Source organism: Uranotaenia lowii, chromosome 2 (assembly GCF_029784155.1).
Source record: "Uranotaenia lowii strain MFRU-FL chromosome 2, ASM2978415v1, whole genome shotgun sequence".
Classification (NCBI taxonomy): domain Eukaryota; kingdom Metazoa; phylum Arthropoda; class Insecta; order Diptera; family Culicidae; genus Uranotaenia; species Uranotaenia lowii.
Window position 1 is genome coordinate 227,623,301 of NC_073692.1, and position 13,607 is coordinate 227,636,907.

The 13,607-nt window shown below is 44.7% G+C and overlaps 2 protein-coding genes across 2 annotated transcripts; one reads left to right on the forward strand and one right to left on the reverse strand.

Moving 5' to 3' along the window:
- Nucleotides 1-1,425: 1,425 nt before the first annotated feature.
- LOC129742373 (uncharacterized) lies at nucleotides 1,426-7,482 on the forward strand. Its single transcript, XM_055734273.1, has one exon. It carries the CDS (start codon nucleotides 1,426-1,428, stop codon nucleotides 7,480-7,482), a length of 6,057 nt encoding a protein of 2,018 aa, XP_055590248.1.
- Nucleotides 7,483-8,600: 1,118 nt separating this feature from the next.
- On the reverse strand, nucleotides 8,601-13,240 carry LOC129742374 (uncharacterized). Its single transcript, XM_055734274.1, has 2 exons — nucleotides 10,438-13,240; nucleotides 8,601-8,641 (listed from the first exon to the last, which is right to left on the reverse strand). Exons 1-2 carry the CDS (start codon nucleotides 13,238-13,240, stop codon nucleotides 8,601-8,603), a joined length of 2,844 nt encoding a protein of 947 aa, XP_055590249.1.
- Between the last annotated feature and the right edge of the window lie 367 nt (nucleotides 13,241-13,607).

Sequence of the window (13,607 nt, forward strand, 5' to 3'; positions counted from 1 at the left end):
CGCGATTCGATTTCACGACCGTTAGCCTAGAAGACTTGTAGGCTATTCTCTATACCACGGGCTGGGGCACTTATCTTAAATTCAATTTGGTTCGAAGCTACTTAAAAAAATCCTTAGTTTTCTCGTTTTTTTACAGATAAGGTTAAAGAAAACACAAAGACAAATTATTTTATTTTTCTCAGAAGTCTAAATTCCTAGCGAGCTTCTATAAAGTGTATCATAGTTTAAAAAAAATTGTAACGTTTTACAATTTTGTCAGAAAAGTGCAGATTTTTTTAAATGTTTTTCTACCTATTTTCAAAAGTTATTTAAAAAACAAAAGCTGAGAGAAAAAAAAATCAATTTTGAATGAGGGCACCCAAATAAATAAAAAAGGAGGTATCTAATTCTGTGCACCTCGAAAAAATGTTAATTTTGTGGCCTCGTGTGGTCAAGTTTTTTGAATGTGGAATTGTTCATTTAAAAGAACAACAAACACAAATCCCTAAAACCTCTAGATTTTAAACCACTTGTTTTAGTATTACTATTTCTCATCTCTTCACGCAAGCCGGTAAATTTGACTATGCTCTCCAGGTGGTCTGAAATGAATTTTAAAGCCTGAAAGAATAATACAATTTATTATTGTTGTTTAATAGTTTTAATTTTTTTTGTTTCTATTATAGTCGCTTTAATATATTTATGTCATTCGCGACTTATATCAACGATGCAGTTGGCGGACAGTCATTGAAATACTTATTCGGTACACCGGATGTGGCCCAATCCATAATGTTGGGGGATTGCCGAAATACCTTCCTTTGTTGTTTGTTACGGACGGAAAATCTGGCAACGCTTTCTCAGCCGTCAACGATTTAGCACCGGGGCAACCAGATCAAAACACGATCGAGAACTAGAGTGGGAGGGAAAAACAGTAGAAATTTCTCTTCATCTCGTGCAGCGGAAAGATCAACACGTTGGTTGCTCAAGTGAAATTTCGACCTCAACAGTTTTATTAATATTATATTATTCTACATTATAGTTAAAAGTGATTACCAACTACCACTCTATCAATCGATACGGAATAACCGTATATCGTAAAACCTATCTACAGTAGCTAATTCTTGAAATAATTCTAGTTTAAAGCAAACAATTTGTTATTCTACAATTTGTTATCCTACAATTTGATAACCTAAACAGCACTATAATTTAAACTACAACTCAAACCGAAAATTGTAAGTACACACAACAAGTTAAAATCATTCAAACAGTAAAAAATAAATATCTATTACAGTTAAAGCCTGTTCACACCAAACCTAACCTCGTTTTGAGTCGTGACTTGCTGAAAGAAATCGGTCCCACCAACAATCGTTCCCAACTTCCAAAGAGAAGCCGGAACAACTCCCAACTCTCAAAGAGCCGGAATTAACACTTTAAAATTTTCGCGATACGATGGCAGAAGGAAACCAGAGTGGATCAGCAGCTGTGACCACCTTCAGCAAGGAGGATTTCAACTGCCAGGCATGTGCTCTTCCGGATGATGCCGGCCCCATGGTGTCCTGCGATTCCTGTCGGCTGTGGTGGCATCAGACGTGTGCGCAGGTGACTCCAGGTGTAGAGTCCCGCCCCTGGCTCTGTACTGGATGCAGGCCCCCACCGTCACTTACCATTTCCACTGTTGCTTCATCGAAAGCTCGTCGCTTGGATCTAAAGCTAAAGCAGCTGGAGGAAAAGCTAACATTAGAAAAAAAGGCGTTGGACGCGGAAAGAAAGGTGTTGGATGTGGAAAAAAAGGCGTTAGACGCGGAAAAGCGCTACCTGGAAGAAAAGCAGAAAATACAACTGGAGCAAGTGGAGCTCGACTCCCAAGGAGGCAGTGTACGCAGTCACGTCAGTCGTTCGGCTGTGAAACAGAAGATAACAGACTGGGTTAAAAATCTTCCGGAAGCTTCGGGAGAGGTGGGAAAATCTAAACTGGAAGAACAACCCACAACATATTTTCCAGGAAAGGAGCTCCTCTTTCCCCCGGATTTCTCCACTCCACAACGCATCGTATTTAAAGCCACAAAATCAGCAAAACCAGCGAGGTCGCTGCCACCGCCGTGCCACCGATCGGACGAGTATGCTGCGCCAATTTCTGCAGGGAGAACCGGTGCCTATCCAAAAGGCGACGCTCTTAAACAACCGCCGAAACAATTTTCTGTGGAACAACAAGTGTCGAGGCAATCGATGGTACCACCCCCCGGGTTGTACCTTCCCAAGTCGCTGCCAGCCCCCCATGCAGTAGTCCCCGAACCGCTGCCAGCCCCTCTCGCAGCCGTTCCCTCAACAGCTCATGGTAGGAATACTGTGCTTCAAGGTAACCAAAAGCAGCAACGCCCAGGTAAGCCCGAACCATCTGAAATTCTAAATGAAAATGAGCCCCTAGATTCCTTAATGGATCAATTGGGACTTAGTCCCTCAGAAACCGCCCAAATAATGAATAGTCTGTCCATCTATACACCAACCCCTTCTCAAATGGCAGCCCGCCAAGCTATGTCCCGAGATTTGCCCTTCTTTTCTGGCGATCCAGCTGATTGGCCAGCATTTATTACGTTCTTCACAAGCTCTACAATTGCTTGTGGATATAGCCCTACTGAAAACATACTTCGACTCCAACGTTGCTTGAAGGGCGCTGCTCTAAATTGTGTTCGTAGTCGCCTACACCTCCCACAAGCAGTCCCTTACATTATTAGGACCCTCAAATCAACTTTCGGGCGCCCTGAGCTGCTTATTAACACGCTTCTTGAACAGGTGCGCACCGCTCCCTCTCCAAAGGTTGACAAATTGGATACGTTGATTGAATTCAGCATGGCAGTACAAAGTTTGTGTGATCACTTGGAGGCAGCTGGTCAAACCTCTCATCTTAATAACCCCACACTTCTCAGTCACCTTGTCAAAAAACTTCCAACCTGCTATCAACTTCAATGGGCTGAGTTCATCGAAAATCGTTCTGATGAAAATTTAGGGGATTTCAATGAATTTATTTCTCGTCTAGCCCGTTACGCAAGTCGGGTGACTCTGTATAGTGGTAATGGTGAATTCAATAGTGAAGAAAAGCGGAAACCGAAGCGAGGAAACGTTAACGCCCATACGGAATCACAAATACGAGTTCCCGAAGAATCGGGAAAGTCGTGTCTAGCCTGTGGTAGAGAACAACATCGCCTGAAAGATTGTACAGCGTTCAAGAGTTTTGACATCGACGCTCGTTGGCGCTTCGTGCAGAACCAAGGATTGTGCCGTAACTGTCTTAACTCTCACGGTCGAAGACCATGCCGCGTACCCGGTTGTTGTGGGGTCGATGGTTGCAACAATCGCCATCATCCTCTTCTTCATAATCCTCATGCGCCTTCCTCTTCAAATGCCAGCCCAGTTGTTTCCATGGAGAACCATAGTCACCGCAGTTCATCACACTCGTTGCTGTTTAAGATCGTTCCAGTTACGCTGTATGGCAACGACGCAGTAGTGAACACCTATGCCTTCCTAGACGACGGATCATCGCTCACCATGGTGGAAGAGAGCCTGTTGGAGCAGCTAAACGTCGAGGGAGTAAAACAGCCGCTTTGTCTGACGTGGACGGGAAATGTATCTCGTGTCGAGAAAAACTCAGAGGTTGTGCAGCTCAGCATTTCATCGGGTCAAGGCAGACCACTACAGCTACGTAATGCGCGCACCGTCAGACATCTTTCTTTATCTCAACAAAGCCTAGATTTCGAACGGATTGCAGCTGATTTTCCGCACCTTCGGGGGCTTCCCATCAAGAGCTATAAGAAGGCAACTCCGAAGCTACTCATCGGCATCGACAACCTGCACCTCATCGCTCCGTTGAAACTCCGTGAAGGAAGAGCCGAGCAGCCAGTTGCAGTGAAGACGAGGCTAGGGTGGTGTTTGTTTGGTGGATCGTCGGATAATCAGGTGATTTCAACGCTCAACGTTCATCAGTGCGATTGCTCTAGTGATGACTCCCTCCACTCCTTGGTCAAAGATTTTTTCGGCGCGGAGAACATTGCATCGAAACAAAGTATCGAGTTGATTCCTAGAGAAGAGCAGCGAGCTTTGAAGATTCTCGAGGCTACAACAAAGCGCATCGGAAACAGGTACGAGACGGGGCTGCTTTGGAGATTCGACCACTTCGAGATGCCAGAAAGCTACCCCATGGCAGAAAGGCGGTCGGCCTGTCTAGCCCGTAGAATGCAGCGAGATCCAGAGCTTCGGAAGAATCTTGTGAAGCAGATCGACGATTACGTAATGAAGGGCTATGCGCATCGTGCCACAGAGCAGGAATTAGCGGCTGGAGATCCTCGACGCGTGTGGTACTTGCCACTGGGAGCCGTAACAAACCCGAGGAAGCCTGGCAAGGTCAGGCTGATTTGGGATGCAGCGGCCAAAGTATGCGGTGTGTCGCTGAACTCCATGCTCCTGAAGGGTCCAGATCAGCTAACTTCCCTACCCTCAGTTCTGTTCCGATTCCGCCAGTTTCAGGTAGCTATTTCTGCCGACATCAAGGAAATGTACCATCAAGTAGCCATTCGCCCAGAAGATCGCCATGCTCAACGTTTCTTGTGGCGTGTGGACCCCGAAAAACCAGCTGAAACCTTCGTTATGGACGTTGCAACTTTCGGATCAACATGCTCACCTGCCTCTGCACAATACGTGAAGAACAAAAACGCTGCGGACTTCGCTGATCAATTTCCGAGAGCAGTGGATGGAATTACGCAAGGGACATATGTGGACGATTACTACGACAGTTTTGAGCAAGTTGAGGAAGCAGAACAGGTAGCACTTCAAGTCCAAACTATCCACTCACGAGCAGGGTTTCAACTCCACGAATGGCGCTCCAATCGTCCAAAGATTTTGGAGAAACTGGGACAAACGGCTTCGATCGAAACTAAAACACTCAGCCTTGAGATCGATAGGGTCGAACGCGTTTTGGGATTGCTATGGCGACCACGGGAAGATGTCTTGGGATTCCACACAGAGCTACCAGCGGAACTTAAGGCAGCAATGTCGTCTTCCTCCGCTCCAACAAAACGACAAGTTCTGAGGTGTCTGATGAGCCTTTTTGACCCCCTCGGCCTGCTATCCATTTACACGGTTCAAGGGAAAATCATTCTTCAAGAAATTTGGCGATCGGGCATTCAGTGGGACGAACAGATAGAAGACAATATCCTTCATCGTTGGCAACAATGGACGGCTCTTTTCCAGAACATACAAGACCTCCAGATCCCTCGTTGTTATTTCACCGAAGCAAGTGCAGCCTTGTACCGTCAACTTGAACTGCATATCTTTGTCGACGCTGGCGAAGAGGCTTACGCAGCAGCGGCGTTTTTCAGAACACTCAATTCGGAAGGCACGGCATCTGTAATTCTGGTAGCAGCGAAAACGAAGGTCGCCCCCTTGAAACCAACATCGATCCCCAGGATGGAGCTTCAAGCAGCTGTGTTAGGTGTCAATCTCGCTAACTTTGTTGCTGAAAATCACCAAATAAGTATTCCGAAACGAACGTTCTGGTCGGACTCAAAAACCGTATTAGCCTGGCTGAATTCAGATGGCCGCCGCTACCAGAAGTATGTGGTCCTGCGTATTGGACACATACTTAGTGAAACCAATCCAGCAGAGTGGCGATGGGTGCCCAGTAACCAGAATCCGGCCGATTTAGCCACCAAATGGGGTAAAGGCCCCCAGCTTGAACTCAGCAGCACCTGGTTTCAAGGACCACAATTCTTGCAGCAGCCGGAACAAGCCTGGCCGTCACAGCCCATACCCAGTGTCCCTATCGAAACAGAGCTCAGATCCGTTCACGTTCATCAAGCAGTGCTTATGTACCCAGCGCAAATCAACTTATCCCGCTTTTCCAAATGGAAACGAGCTCTTCGGGCAATGGCCTATGTCTTTAGGTACAAAGACAACCTGAAAAGAACAGTACAGAAAAAAGAAACAAATCTTGGAATTTTGTCTCAGGAAGAACTAGAAACTGCTCATAACTGGTTGATAGTGATGACACAGTGGCAGTGTTATCCAAAAGAAATGGCCGTTCTGACTTACACCGATGAACATCGAGAAAAGTTACCGACAGTGGATCGTTCCAGCTCTATTTACAAACTTTCTCCAATCATAGACGAAAAGGGAATGTTGCGAATCGACAGTCGTCTTCAAGCCGCAATGGATATACCTTGGTCAATGAAATTCCCCATCATTCTACCGGAAAGACACCGTCTGACGGAACTCATCGTTGCCAGCTTTCACGAACAGCATTTCCACGCCAACCCCGAGACGGTGGTTAACGAACTACGCCAGGTGTACCACATTCCCAAGCTTAGAGTCGTCGTCAAAAGGATCGTGCGCCAATGCCAGTGGTGTAAGGTTAAGAAAACCCTTCCTCGCGTCCCTCGAATGGCTGCTCTCCCCCTTCCACGGCTGGCAACATCAGTGCGTCCGTTCACCTTCGTTGGTTTGGACTTATTCGGACCGCTTACAGTCAAGGTCGGTCGAAGCCAGGTCAAGAGATGGGTGGCACTCTTCACTTGTCTGACGGTACGAGCGGTCCATGTAGAAGTTGTCCACAGTTTGTCGACGCAGTCTTGCATCATGAGCATCCGCCGGTTCATCGGGCGCAGAGGGCCTCCTGCTGAAATTTACTCCGACAATGGCACCAACTTCTACGGAGCTTCGCGTGTTTTACAAGAGCAGATGAGAGCGGTTCACGAAGATCTAGCCACGACGTTCACCACTACCACTACTAAATGGAACTTTATCCCACCAAGCACCCCACACATGGGCGGCTCGTGGGAGAGAATGGTGCGATCCATAAAAACTGCAATGGAAGCGGCAAACGGGGAACGTAATTTAGACGACGAAGCGCTGCTAACCCTGACCATCGACGCCGAGTATATGGTAAACTCCAGGCCTCTAACGTACATGCCTTTAGAGTCAGATGAAAGCGAATCTCTTACTCCAAACCACTTCATCCACTGCAGTTCAAAGGGCATTAAACCGCCTACCGCGAAACCCACCAACGTCGTGGACGCGCTACGCACATCACTAGGACAAGTAAACCGTCAGCTCGACATTTTCTGGCACCGATGGGTTCAAGAATATTTGCCGACACTAACTCGCCGTACCAAATGGTTTGAAGATGTGGCGCCGATAGCCGAAGGGAACCTGGTCGTTATCGTCGATGAGTCGAAGAGAAACAATTGGGTCCGGGGCCGGGTTGTCAAGTTATTTCCGGGGACAGATGGTAGAGTAAGGAGGGCGTTGGTACAGACTTCAAAAGGGGGGCTCATAAAACGGGCGGTATCAAAGCTAGCTATACTGGATGTGGCGACGGATTGTAAAGCTGATCTTGGTTACTCGGGCGACCAGCTTTACGGGGAGGAGGATGTTACGGACGGAAAATCTGGCAACGCTTTCTCAGCCGTCAACGATTTAGCACCGGGGCAACCAGATCAAAACACGATCGAGAACTAGAGTGGGAGGGAAAAACAGTAGAAATTTCTCTTCATCTCGTGCAGCGGAAAGATCAACACGTTGGTTGCTCAAGTGAAATTTCGACCTCAACAGTTTTATTAATATTATATTATTCTACATTATAGTTAAAAGTGATTACCAACTACCACTCTATCAATCGATACGGAATAACCGTATATCGTAAAACCTATCTACAGTAGCTAATTCTTGAAATAATTCTAGTTTAAAGCAAACAATTTGTTATTCTACAATTTGTTATCCTACAATTTGATAACCTAAACAGCACTATAATTTAAACTACAACTCAAACCGAAAATTGTAAGTACACACAACAAGTTAAAATCATTCAAACAGTAAAAAATAAATATCTATTACAGTTAAAGCCTGTTCACACCAAACCTAACCTCGTTTTGAGTCGTGACTTGCTGAAAGAAATCGGTCCCACCAACAATCGTTCCCAACTTCCAAAGAGAAGCCGGAACAACTCCCAACTCTCAAAGAGCCGGAATTAACAGTTGTTCCTGGTTCCCTTCCGATAGCAGCCGGGGAAGTGTTATTCAACAATCCAACATCGAAACGGGCGGGGTTTGCTGAACGGGACAATCGACGTATATTCCGGGTTCTTTTCTGGTTCTAATTGGGGTTCCGGGTCATCACGAACAAGTACACACACGACAGATAAATTCACTACATATATTCACTTAAATTACAACATTAAACTTAAAACTATTAGTATAAAAAAAACTGGGCCAGGCGAGGATTGCCTCAACAAACCGCCCAGAAATAGCGGTTCGAGATCATTTGGATCGTCTGACTGCTGAGTTATGGGCCGTGAATTGAGACACGCTTCAACTTGTACCAATAACGTTTGCATGTCCTCGAAGGAAAGCGGGTGGTCACCAATGACCCTAATGATATGGTTTTTAGCTGACTTTACTGCCGCCTCCCATAAGCCCCCAAAATGTGGCGCTCGAGGGGGGTTCAAATGCCATTGAATGCCATCGTTTGAGCAGAACTTAGAAACCTTCTCATTATGATCTTTAGACCCTAGTAGTTTCACCAAGTCCAAGAGATAATTCCTAGCACCCACAAAATTAGTTCCATTGTCGGAGAAGATGTCAGAAATCTTTCCCCACCTTCCGAGAAACCTTCTTAGTGCCTGTAGGAAACGATCAGTGGTAAGGTCTGTTACCAGTTCCAAATGAACCGCCTTCGTCGCAAAACAAATGAACACAGCTACGTAAGCTTTGGCTGTTGGCTTTCTAGGCGCATAGCGTAATTGAACTGGGCCAAAATAATCCACCCCGGTTTTGTTGAATGGGCGTGATTCTGTAACACGTTCTGCTGGCAATTCACCCATGAATTGCTGTAGGGGTTTTGGCCTTACTCTGAAACACTTAACACATTTGTGGATTACATTTCTTACTACGCTTCTTCCACCTAGTGGCCAAAAGCGTTGTCTTACGGAACAAAGCGTAAGCTGAGGTCCGGCATGTAAAAGTTTTTTGTGATAGAATTCAAATAATAATTTCGTGAACTCGTGGTTTGCGGGTAAAACCATAGGGTGTTTAAATTCCTCGGATTCCTTCGAATGCATCAACCTTCCACCTACTCTTAAAATTCCACCTTGCATGAAAGGATTGAACCAGCGTAGAGGCGATTTTCTAGACACAAATTCGCCTCGTGAGCAGAATTTTATTTCATCCTTAAAACATTCTCGCTGAACAAGACGAACGATGACATTTTCTGCCTCCAATAACTCTGTTGCTTCGAGGAAACCAGAAGTTGGACCTTCTTTCGACCTTTTTAAGATTCGAATAAGGCGAAGCCAAATCGCAGTAGAACGAACTAGTGTGGTGTACGTTGAGAAGTGTGAAATGAACCAATGATTAAATTCTCGGTCAACCGTGCTGACTGCAGTTACACTTTTCTGTCTCCTTTCTTCTTCGCCTTCTTTCTCCAACGAGCTAATAGGTGAAATTGGCCAACTCTCAATTCCTTCCGATAGCCAACAAGGCCCACTCCACCAAAACTCATTTTTAATAATTTCTTCGGGTAAAATACCACGGGAGATCATATCCGCAGGGTTTTGTTTTCCTGCAACATGATTCCACTGGGCTCCTTCGGTGGATATTTGAATTTTGCTCACTCTATTGGCAACGAATGTCGTCCAGGTTGAAGGCGTTGCAGCAAGCCAGCGAAGAACACATGTTGAATCGGTCCAAAAGTATGTCATGGTTTCGTTTTTGAGGGATTTTTTAACATGAGCTACGAGTTGTGCTCCAAGCAAAGCTCCGCATAGTTCTAGCCTGGGAATGCTTTGGTTCTTGAGTGGCGCAACGCGTGATTTCGATGTGAGAAGACTTGTTTTCACCTCACCTTGATCATTTTGGCTACGAATGTATACGCAAGCCCCATATGCCTTTTCTGAAGCATCAGAAAAACAGTGAATTTCTAACAGCACAGGCTTAAAAATGATGACACATCGATTTATTCGGATTTGATTGAGTAAACTCAATTGTTGATGAAATTTTCTCCAAGAATCACCAACCGATAGTGGAACTGGCTGATCCCATTCAAGTTTCTGGCCCTCACCATCTCGCAACTTCCAAAGTAGCTGCATAAAAATTTTAGCAGTTGCAATTACGGCTCCAATAAGCCCCAAAGGATCAAACAACATGGCAATAATAGACAAAATTCGCCTTTTTGTCAAGGGTTCAGAGGATTCTAGGGATGGAATAGTGAATTGAAAACTAAGCACATCGGAGGTGGGCATCCATGTCAAACCTAAAGCCTTGACCGATGGATCGGGATCCAGTATTATACCTTCTGGACGTTTGATTGCTAAGTTTTCTTCGGGTACGTTATTCAAAACTTCGGGACAATTTGAAGCATATTTTCTCAAGCGAAATCCACCAGAACTCATCAATTTATCAAGCTGACCTTGTAACTCACATGCTTCTTCTATGGTATCCGATCCTGTGATGACATCATCCATGTAAGTGTCGTTCAATACAGCACATGCTGCAAGCGGAAATTCACCCATTCCATCTGTGGCCAACTGCTGCAGCGTTCTAGTGGCTAGAAACGGTGCTGGTTTTGTTCCGTAGGTGACAGTTCGTAGTTCATAGACGCAGATATTCTCGTTGGGAGATGATCGCCACAAAATGGATTGTAAAGGACGATCAGCTTCAGCTATATTGATTTGCCTGAACATTTTTTCAATGTCAGCAACAACCATGACCTGTTTGGTTCGACAGCGAAGAATAATTGAGCGGAGGTCGTCCTGAATTACAGGGCCATTCAAAAGTCCATCGTTCAACGATATTCCAGACGAGGTTTTACACGAGGCGTCAAAAACGACCCTGACCTTAGTTGTAGTGCTAGCCTCTTTTACAACTGGATGATGTGGCAGAAAACAACGCTTAACTGGCCCTTGATCTTCATGACATGAGTGATTTGACAATGTTGAATTTCCAGACTCAAAATAGGACTTCTTTCCCGACTCATTCTTCAACTCGAACACCTTGTGCATGTGACCCATATGAAGATATTCTTCCATGAATTCTTCGTATTGCTTCCTCAGATTTTCGTCCCTAGAAAGTCTCCGTTCCGTTGCCAAGAACCGCCTCACAGCGATCTCACGCGATTCACCTAATCGCTCTAACATGCTATCATTCCGAGGTAGTGAAACCGTATACCTTCCATCTGGCTCACGTTTTACCGTTTTCGAGAAGAACCTTTCACACCTTTTCTCCTCTGGTGAAAGGAAATTGTTTGACTCGATCTCCTCACAGGACCAAAATCGAGTCATAAGAGTTTCCAAAGAATCTTCAGTAGTAGAAGCGTTTACCGTAACTTGCCTAGCCTGTCGTGGGATCGGTAAACCTCCGCAGACTACCCAACCAAACACTGAATGATTCAGAGAGGGCATCTGATCTCCCAAATCGACCTTTTCTCCGGTATGGAAGAAATCAAAGAAAGATTCTATTCCCAAAACAACGTCTACCTCACTAGAGATCGAAAACGAAGGGTCTGCTAATTGGATACCCTCTGGAAATCTCCAGCTTGTTGTCTTTATCGTTGTTGTGGGTAAATTAACAGTTACTTTTGGTAGAACAAGGAAGCTCATAGCGCGCGAAAACTCCGAAACACGCGATCGAATCGTGGCGTACACTCTTTGTTTCACCTTGGTTGCAGCCTGTCCTACCCCAACGACACAAATGTCGACCTTTTCCCTTGTGGTTTTTAATCGCTGACTCATTCGCTCCGTGAGAAGATTGCCTTCTGAGCCAGAGTCGAGAAGAGCTCTTACTGGATATTGACTACCGTAGTCATCTTCCAAAATCACTACTGCTGTGGCCAAAAGAACCTGTGACGAGCGTTGGGAGGCAGCGTTGGAGGACTGGATATCTGTCGCTGCTAGATTTGTAACTTGAGGAGCTGATACAACCATTGGTTCATGAGGCCTTGATTCTACATTGTCCTTACGATATCTAGAACCTCTAGATTCCCCCTTTTCTATGCTGAAACAAACCAAGCTGTGATGTCGACCCTTACAATGGCGACAGGAATACCTTGATTTGCATTCCTTAGCCTTGTGGCTCTTGCTAAAGCAATTTCGGCAAAGTGAATGACTTCGAAGCAATCCTTCACGATCATCAATCTTCATGCGCTGAAAAGCCTGGCAACGGAATAATGGATGATCCTCATTACAAGCAACACACGCTCTACCAGACGATTGGATTGAACTGAAGCTACCCTTAGTAAATTGCTTATATCTGGAAACTGACTGTGGTTGAACTGACTTGGGTTCCACTACCTTAGCTGGTAAAGATTCCAATACACGTACTCGCCTGCGAAGGAATTCCGTCAAATCTTGAACAACATCTTGGTCCTTGGCTGCGGAGCTTTCTTTCCATCCTCTGCGTGTCGCAGGATCGAGACGTGAGGAGAGAAGATGGACCAGAAGAAGATCCTTGTAATCTTCAGGTTGAATGATTTGATCTAAAGTCTGCACAATTCTCTCAAATCCTTCTAAGAGAACTTGCAGATCACTGACGGATTCCTTCGACAAAGAAGGGAGCTGAAACAGACCTTGAACTTGTCTTTTCCTTAAGAGCTTGCTATTGTTATATCTTTTCAGTAATAAATCCCAGGCGATTTGATAATTAGTCTTGGTAATCTTAATAGGGTCAATAAGTGCCTTTGGTTCACCCTGTAGACAACCCTTAAGATAGTGAAACTTTTCCACTTCCGGTAAATCAGTCTTCCAATGAATGAGGGACATGTATAAATCTCGAAAACTTAACCATTCTTCAATGTTTCCATTAAATGTTTGAAGTTTGATTTGAGGAAGTCGAACGTGATCAAGAGTTGGTTGCAATAACGAGTCATTCACCCTAGATGTACTGTTTAAATCCGGTATCTGTGCCCTTTCTTTTAGCTTCTCCATTAGAAAGGCTTTAGCATGATAATATTTTTCACTAAACGTAACCCTTTCACGCTCGAAAAATGTTTCATCTAAGTCGAAATCATCATGAGATTGAATTTCGATCAAAGTATCGTTCAGTTTTTCCCACAGGCTATCAATTTCCTCCAAACGAATCTCGATTTGAATCGATGTTGAATCCTCCTGAAATGTTTCAACAAAACGCCAAATGTCACCAAAGGACGATTGAATCTGCTTAAATCTCATGTTCATAGACTTAAGGCTCGGAGCCACGGTCGACAGCGAAGGCTTCTTTGTGCTGGGCATGATTTTCTTGAATAACTGTGAAAATTGATTTCAAATTCAATTCCAGTTCAACTTCCAAACCTAAACGATTCAACCTTTGAACCGATTCAATGACCAGCAATAATTTTCAACGCAATAAGATTCAACCTCTGAATCGATTCAATTTTTGAGCATACAATAAACGCCAACTGAAAACTGCCAATTTTCTGTTCAAATATTCTCTTAATTCCAAAGCAGGTCTTGATTCAAACAATTGCTGACACCAACAATGATAATTCCCAACCGAACAGATTTGGATTTCATTAACCAACAATTTCCAATTGAATACAAACGCTGATAGTCAATTTCTGACTCAAAACTATCAATAAACAGTTCAAATTTTGGATCA